Consider the following 9201-nt stretch of genomic DNA (forward strand, 5'->3'; position numbering starts at 1 on the left):
GGATGGAGCCTGAAACCCAGGCATGTGCCGTGACCAGTGTTGAACCCAGTACCCTTCAGTCCGCAGGCCAACACTCTATCCACTGAGCCAAACTGGCTAGGGCTCATTTTGTTTTCTTTGTTAAGAAAACTGCATTGCCTTTCTGCTTTATAAATGCATATGTGAACACTGACAAGATGGACATAAGAAAAACTATAAGCTACAAAATTAAAGAGCAGCATTAACGAGACGATGGATGTGACGTCATGTGTCAGCCCACTGTAACTCCACAGCACAATGAGCACATATTAAGTAAAAATGGCCCGACTGGAAGATTCAATTAGACCCAAAAAATCTGCTTTTAAAAACCACTCTGTATATTAAGGAATTTATTGCTTTGGTACTCTGCATTAAGATGTCATGAAAGGATTAAATAGAAACATGTTAAGTCATTTGTTCATTTATTCATTAATATGTCAAATTCAGTTTTCTATACACTATGGTGTTTATTCCATTTTCTGTACTATTAGACATACATATTTAAAAAAATATTTAACTTATTTTTATGAAGAAATTAAATATTTTCTGGGGGAAAATCATTTTATTTATTGTTCTCTATAGCAACAAACCTGAAACAAGTCTCATCCAACTCAACTAACTCATTTAAATACCTTTGCTCCATGGCAATTTGTTTAAAATTCTAGTTTAGTTTACACAACTCTACTCTACATAACACTGTTTTACCCTGTTACATAGTATATAATTAAAGAACATTTTTGTAATTAACATGTTTCTTTTGATATAATACAGAACAAGTTTTTCCCATATCCCGCAAGCACTCAAATATATTAAAAAGGTATCCTTCTTAAAAGGCACACACATTTACAGGTTCAAATCTTTATTGTTTTAAAATTCTACATGTCTTTTACAATACAATATTTTGTTATTTAAATGACCTCTAAACAGTTAATGTACAATGAATATGTTTTTTCTGAAACGGAACCATGAATTATAATTTCATCAATATAATTATTCTTAACAGAATAATAAAGATGTTGGGAAGGTTTCCGTGCTGCATTTAAAGTGTCAATAGCACAGACTCTTCCCTTTAGAACCCAAGCGACCGATCTGTTGAAAGTGCTTTTAAAGACTGATAATTATGGCTGATCTTAAAAATCAATCAATCAAATTGAGTTCCTTTTTGTTTTGAAACATCAAAGGGCATTAAAAAAATAAATGAAACAATTTGCTTTAGTAATCTACAGAGGCAAACTCAAAATTATGATTATCTGCATGCAATAACACTCCTCTTTCTTTAAATAGTTTTGAAGAATTTATACATTTTATAAAGAATGTGTTCAGAGTGCAAGTTTTTGATACTGATTTCACAAAAGGACAAATGCTGGTAATAACAACTAACATTTACTATCTAAGTTCAAGCTAATGTATATGTAACAGGCAATTAATATGGCTAATCATAAGCCACAATGCACAGGGTATGCCCTTTGAGAAATGAACTAGTTTGGTCCGCATTTCATTTGGATAAAAACAAAACCAAAACCATTTTAATTCAGCCAAATGTCTTGTTAAATTTATTGTTCTAAAGGGTATGTAGCCAGTTAAAAAGTAAATGATGTACACCAATGAAGCATACTGTCACGCTAACTTTTGTATAAAAAGATGGCTTGCTGTTTTTGGAGTGATGAATGAACACTGTAGGATAAATCAGGAAAATGTCACAGAATGTATTAATTTCTTCCAAGTTATACTTTCTTATTCCACGACACAGCTTTCACTCTGTAAAACTTTGTTCCCAAAGGAACTTTAAATCTGTTTTGAGCCTAAGAAAAAAAGAAACCAAGTTACACAAGTGCCATCATATCATCCTACTCAATGCTAGAGTATTGGCGGGAGGGGGGGCTCTTTGTCACACTACACAAGATCTTCCCCTCACCAGTGAAAATATATTGAGCCACTAGTATTGATGAAGAATATAGTACAAAGTGAGCCATAAGTCATTATTTTAAAGTATCAAAGAAACTTCAATACTACACAGTTTAAGTTCTATTAGTGTTTTGGAGCAAAGGGGCCCAAAATTATAGAGTTAGAAAATATGCTCACTAGATTTCACCGATTGTGTTGTACTGGCACTGCTGATATGACAGTCAGGTGCATTTTTAGCCATCAATATTATACTTCAATGGGAGTAGAGTATGAAAATAAGAAAATATCAACTCTACTTATAAATAGATTCACTTTTAATCAGCAGTTAGGTTCCCATTAAAGGTCTCACTCAACAGAGTGAAAAGACCAAGACAGCACTATGCAAGATTTCTATATAAAGTAGTGTAAGAATTTTCTACATAATTCCTAGGTTTATAACATATGATATAGTTTTTACCTTTTTGGCTTGACAGTATTCCTTTTCCATTACTTTTCCAAGAACCCAGGGTCTTCTAGATACACCTGAAGCTATTAAATCAAGAGATTAGTTTCTTTTTAAAAGCACAGTTATAATTATCATAAAATGTAATTGTCAGAATCAAAACAGACCAATGCAAGACTGCTGAAATCACGAAAATGTGTAACCATTTTCAAAACAACACTGAATTCAGTCTACTTTCAACCGGCAATTTTGATTTCACTTATTCAATAAATATAGGTGGTAAGTCAAATCACAGAACTAACAAAATTAAAGATATACAAATAATCTAAGTATAAATCACAAACAAATCTAGAAATTCTCTAAGTTAGCTCAACAGTGCCATCTACTGAAAGTGCTAAGGTGACCTTTTCCATTCTGAAAACAGGCCAAGTTATGCAGACAAAACTTACTTTCTAGATTCTAAGAAAAGCCCTGGTTTTTGAGAGGCACTGCTTTTAACTCCAGTGCCCAGGGGCAGGGGCTGCACCTCTCTCCCGCCTGTACCCACAGTGCACGGAAGGGTGCACACAGTCAGTGCACAATAAACAACTGGCAAGTCTACAGGGTGGTGCTTGAGCAAAGGGGAGGTGGGAAATGTGGGAGAAGACGGAATGAAATGGCTTGCCCTCTGGAGCCCAAGTATGACAAACGAATACTCACTCCTCTCAATTCATCAGAAATTCTCATAAAAAGTTGAATTCAAAAGTTCTTTGGCCAATAAATTATTTGTTTCGAAAGTCTTTGAGATTCCCAAGAGAAGCCAAAATTAATTTGTATGCCATAAATATAAATAAAAGATATCCTTGCCGGGGGGTAGGGGAGGCCGGGGGAAGGTCAATGGGGAAAAAAAGGAGACATATGTACTACTATTTAAATTAAATTAAAAAAAGATATCCTGAAAAACCATCAGAAATGTACATACATAGAGACTATCACATAATAGAAAGACAGAGAAGCCCCTAGCCCAGCCGCGGGCTGGATCTGGCCGTTTGAAATGAATAAAACTAAAAAAAAAAGTGCCGTACCCTTTTATGTAATGATGTTTACTTTGAATTTATATTAGTTCACACAAACACTCCATCCATGCTTTTGTTCCGGCCCTCCGGTCCAGTTTAAGAACCCATTGTGACCCTCGAGTCAAAAAGTTTGCCCAGCCCTGCCCTAGACCACAGGATGTGAAAAATACTATAAATGCTGTAATATAGAATTTCCGATAATTCGTTTATGAAAAGACTCATTCTAAAATGAAATGCTTATGAATGAGGACTAAAAAGCCCCACTGTCTCAGACATAAAAACACTCTGCGAGTCCACACACCCCTAGGACCGTGGCACAGGGGTACTATATCCCCTGCTCATAATCGTCACCAAGAAAAGGGGGAGGGGGCGGGGAGGGCATAAGGAGGATGGGAGTACCATGGTAAATTAAGACTGTTGCCCTAGCCGGTTTGGCTCTGTGGATAATAGAACATCGGCCTGCGGACTGAAGGGTCCCAGGTTTAATTCCAGTCAAGGGAATATGCCCAGGTTGCAGGCTTGATCCCCAGCAGGTGGCATGCAGGAGGCAGCCAATCAATGATTCTCTCTCATCATTGATGTTTCTAAGTCTTTCTCCCTCTCCCTTCCTCTCTGAAATCAATAAAACATGTATTTTTTTTAAAAAGACCATTAAATTATTTTCTGCAAGACTTTAAGTGCCTTTAAAATTATAATGTGCACTGTGAATCTGAGTATACAAAATTTAAAAACTGAATTCCCTCCCTGTCCTTTGGATATGCACATTGAAAATATTTAAAGATAAAGAACCATGATATAACTTCGCCTCATATGGTTCTGGAAACAACAATGTGCACATAAAACACTGTATATACTTTTGTATTTGTACATTTAGACATACACATAGAAATAATAGAAATGGGGGGAAATGTTAACAAAAGGTGAACATGAGTAAAGGTATATGGGGGGTTTTTTTGCACTATACCTATGCTACTTTATGATAAATTTTTAAAAAAATTTCAAATGAAAAGCTTAAACAAATAAAAAGCAAAAAACTACAAAAAAACACAGAAGAAAATATCAAGCTCCTTGTTTTCAAGGTACAAAGCCCACTCATTTCTCATGGTTACATGAGAAATGCACGTATTTATGGACATTCTAGGTAATCCACCACCAACAGCCACAGCGGAGTGATTGTGATGCTGGCCTACTTCAGAAACTGGTATTTGACCAGGTTATCGTTCCAAATAGAAACAGCATCTAAGTCCACATACATTCTTGTTTTTCTATTGAGGTGAAGTATCCCAGGGTACCATCCTGTGCTTTTAGAATCCTTCCAAGTAACAGAAAAAATGGAAAAGTGACAGGGCATAAAGGGGACCCCTCCCCGACCACTTTGTCCAGCACTATTTAGAGCTCTGTGTCCACTGCAGCCTAATTACTGCTCTCCCTCTGGGGCCAGCGGGGATGAAGATGAGAAGAGACCAAGCTTGCCTGGGGCTCCTGTTCATTGAATAATTACGTTACCCACTGTTCCATGAGCCTAACACTGAAAAACTTTCCTTCTAAACGGTGAATACTTTTTCCCACCGGCTTTTAAAATACAAAAATCATGGCCCGCTAATGAGTGTATATCCAAAAACAATCAGTTAAAACCATAGGCAGAACTACTACAGAATGTGAATTCTTTGTCCTAACACAATTGCATCTGAAATTTTATATTCATTAACTCTAGGGGGCAGAAAAATGCAAATATAAACGAATGAGAGAACAGGAATAGCTCTGAAGAGGAATGCAGCCAAGCAGCAGGCTGACACACAGAAACACAGACAATGGTTTTCCCAAATCAAACAAAAGCCTGTCTTAAGGACTGGGAACAGAAGGAGCTAGACGTGAGGACAAGTACCACCCATCATTAAAAAATCAGTGTGAGAGGGAGTGGAGTAGGACACACATACATTCTCTTCCCTCCCTAGATGGACTCATAACTACACTGGGCTGGCAAGAAAATGCTTCTCACTATTGGTCAGTATAGTGACAGCAGGTCACTGGCAAAATAATCCCCTGCCCCTTCGTCAGCTTTCTCTTATTTTGAGGAAGGAAAATATGTACTAGATAAAAGTGTGTGTGTGGGGGGGGGAGGGGGCAGCGGGACACAAAATAGCTTGTGGCAGCAAAGAGCTATTTATTTTGAGCCTGATTTCGGGCTAGACTATTAAGTAGTCTAGAAATTATTTTAGAAGATTTATATCTGATTGCTGAAAATAGTTCAGTACACCAGACTCAGAAATCACTAGTCCATAGATGCATCTCATTAAAGCCTTCAGCAAAATTGCAAATTATTTAAATTTGGTAGATATTTTTTAAAATAATAGGTAATAGACATTATAATTTAGTACATTTTAAAACTTATTTTTGCCTTTAAAAATGTTTAAGAATTGACATTTTAATAAAAAATAAAGTAGAAACATGGGATGATAAATAAGACAGAAAAAACATTTTATAATTTGTCAAAAAAAGGTAATGCTATTAACAAGCAGGTAAGCATAAATAGATTGTGCTTATATAAGAATTGTGACAATTTAATTCTGCTACTTCTAGGATATGAGATATCTGGTTCAATTGCATTAACTACGTTGATTTAGAATTGTCAATAGAATCCAGGAAATTAACCTGGATACTGCAGACTTTATAAACAGATTCTGACATATTTAGACAAGAAATAAAAATCTGTAATATATTCTCTCCATTCCAGGTTTTATTATTTTAGTTATGGATATGACACTTACCACCCTCACCTGGTTTGAGATCCAGGGCAGGCAAAGACTCTGAATGCAGAAAATATAAGGTTGGACTAACAGTAAATAATACGTAATTGTCGTGGCGCTCATCTAGGATAATGAGAACCAAATCTCCCACCTGAAAACTAAATAAAGGAACGTTATTATCGACCTGAAAAGTTACTATCACCCTATCCTGAAAACTTTAAGTATATATTCTGCAATGTTTAACTATAGTCAAAGTATCACAAAGGCAATATAATTTTCACATTTACTATATATATATATACACACACACACACATATATATATCTCCTATATAATAAAAGCGTAATATGCTAAGTGTCCGGTTGTCTCTTCAACCAATCAAAGCGTAATATGCTAATGATATGCTAAGGCCGCTCAACTGCTCACTATGATGTGCACTGACCACGAGGGGGCAGATGCTCCGACCGGTAGGTTAGCTTGCTGCTGGGGTCTGGCCGATTGGGACTGAGCAAGATGGGCTGGACATGCCCTGGAGCCCTCCAGTGGTTCCTCCCCAGCTGGCCAACCTCCCACGTCCCTCCCGGCCCCGATTGTGCACTGGTGGAGTCCCTTGGCCTGGCCTGTGCCCTCTCACAATCCGGGACCCCTCAGGGGATGTCGGAGAGCCGGTTTCGGCCGGAAAGTGGAATGGCCAGTAGCTATGACACACACTGACCACCAGGGGGCAGATGCTCAATGCAGGAGCTGACCCCTGGTAGTCAGTGCACTCCCACAGGGGGAGCACCGCTCAGCCAGAAGCCAGGCTCACAGCTGGCAAGCGCAACAGCAGTGGCGGAAGTGAGCCTAAGCCTGCAGTCGGACATTCCCGAGGGCTTCCGGACTGCAAGAGGGCACAGGCCAGGCTGAGAGAATCCCGCCCCATGAGTGCACGAATTTGGTGCAAGGGGCTCGGCCCTTGCAGCCCTGGCCCGCCCTAACAGCCCCTGCCGGTCATCCGGAAAGACATCCAGAAGGCCATTTGGCTGTTCGATCTAATTAGCATATTAGCTCTTTATTATATAGGAGATATATATATTACCCTACCCAGCACCTAATTGGAATGCTGGTCATTTATTTAAGATGTCCAAAGGATGATGCCAGCAACTGTCAGAAACCAAAAGCTTTAAAAAATAAAAATTGTAATATTATCTACTGTTTAAAGAACAAAAATGGCAGGGGGCGGGGGGAGAAACCCACTACAGTTCATCTAGTCATAGGAGGAAGGTAATCTTCCTAACCTTTCATTTTACAACAAGAAACACAAATTCAGAGGGAGCAAGTTATAGTCTCAGTGGCAAGGAGATCACTGTATACTATTCTCCATTTCGAAGTACAGTGCTCTTCAACTTGGAAAAGCCAACTGAGTTAGGGTTTTGTTGTTAATTAGATTTAAACAATGGAAATTACTAATTTCGGGTGAAGGGAGCAAGAAAACAAAGAAATGGTACCACTTGTCAACATGCTATAAGTGGTGACTGTTTCTTCAGAGTCTTCTTTAGAAATGTTCAAAATATCAAGAGCCATTCAGAGTTATTCTCGGATTCCTTAGCTGTCAAAATAATTTAATTTAGTGGGTCCTACACCTAATAAGTCATCAAAATCACAGAGGAAGCTTTTAAATGACAACAGTCTTTTATTCATTAGTTATTTACCATACAAATATCTGTTGCCCACCTAACATGGTGTGAAGGTAGTGCTTTGGCTAACCACCAGATGAGTTGTCAAAGGTAGATAGGTGAGGCCCTGGACGGTTTGGCACCATGGCTTAGAGTGCTGGCCCACCAACTAAAGAGCCTCAGGCTCGATCCCCAGTCAAGGACATATCCTCAGTTGCAGGTTCAATCCTGGCAATCCCTGGATCAGTTGGACGGGGCACAAGCAGGAGGCAACCAATTAATGTGTATCTCTCTCTCCTCTCTCTCTTCCCCTTCCCCCTCCTTCCACTCTCTCTAAATATCCTCACACCCGGGGTGAGGATTTTTTTTTTAAAAGGTGACAGGGCACTCTGAGGAAGTGTTTTCTTTCTTTTTTTAAAGTTCATCTCTCTCTAATCTTTAAAACACCATAAATTGATTTGATTTGACATACAGCTGGCAGGTAAAGTCAGATACCACCCTTTCAAATCACTGAGAAAAGATAATTAAAGCTCTAATAGGAGACATTTCTAATTCAATCATAATGTTACAAGAAATCATCATTTAGAAAAACCTAAAAATATATATATTTTTATTGATTTCAGAGAGAAAGGGAGAGGGAGAGAGAGAGATAGAAACATCAATCATGAGAGAGAACCATTGATCGGCTGCCTCCTGCATGTACCACACTGGAGATCAAGCCCACAACCCATGCATGTGTGCCCTGACCAAGAATCGAACCTGTGACCTCCTGGTTCATAGGTCGATGCTCAACCACTGAGCCATACCAGCTGTGTGAAAAACCTTGCTTTTTAATAAAATTTTTTCACCACCAATATAATTCAACATTATTCAGTTCATTAAATTTTTTGGCACAGAAAAATATCCCCACAAAATATAAATAAAATACTTACTCTCGAATAGCTATCTTTTCAGAATGCCTTGAGGATACTGAAGACATGCTCTGAGACATCTAAAAACAACAACAAAAAAATACAAACAGTTCATAAAGCTTATACAATTAAAGCATGACAGTTATTAGGTCCTATTGCAAAAATTTTGTTCAATGTTATACACACTGTGTCTGTCCCAGTTTTTAAGAGTCCAAGTTTATATGGTTCATAATAACATAATTCTTTTCCTTCAACAATCACTTTCAGTGGACAAATTTACCTACATTTTTACTTTATATTATTTTCTGAATCCAATTTGGCTGGATTAAAAACAATATAGAATTACATCTTTTTTTAAAATAGATTTTATTGTTTTTTTTACAGACAGGAAGGGAAAGGGATAGAGAGTTAGAAACATTGATGAGAGAGAAACATCGATCAGCTGCCTCCTGCACAGTCCCTATTGGG

The 9201-nt window shown here is 37.9% G+C and overlaps 1 protein-coding gene across 4 annotated transcripts in view; it reads right to left on the reverse strand.

Moving 5' to 3' along the window:
• Window positions 1-423: 423 nt before the first annotated feature.
• Window positions 424-9201, reverse strand: part of RB1CC1 (RB1 inducible coiled-coil 1) — a 54543-nt gene continuing 45765 nt past the window's right edge. The window contains exons 20-23 of one of the 4 annotated variants that reach the window (XM_006767344.2): window positions 8755-8813; window positions 6189-6325; window positions 2381-2451; window positions 424-1820 (exon numbers count right to left, since the gene is read on the reverse strand). In XM_006767344.2, the coding sequence (XP_006767407.1) occupies window positions 1743-1820; window positions 2381-2451; window positions 6189-6325; window positions 8755-8813 (345 nt within the window). In that variant the 3' untranslated portion in view covers window positions 424-1742. The remainder of the gene's footprint in view (window positions 1821-2380; window positions 2452-6188; window positions 6326-8754; window positions 8814-9201) is intronic. The other 3 variants (XM_006767345.2, XM_015566282.1, XR_001514485.1) reach the window with 3 other exon arrangements.

This window comes from Myotis davidii, unplaced genomic scaffold (assembly GCF_000327345.1).
Source record: "Myotis davidii unplaced genomic scaffold, ASM32734v1 scaffold200, whole genome shotgun sequence".
Classification (NCBI taxonomy): domain Eukaryota; kingdom Metazoa; phylum Chordata; class Mammalia; order Chiroptera; family Vespertilionidae; genus Myotis; species Myotis davidii.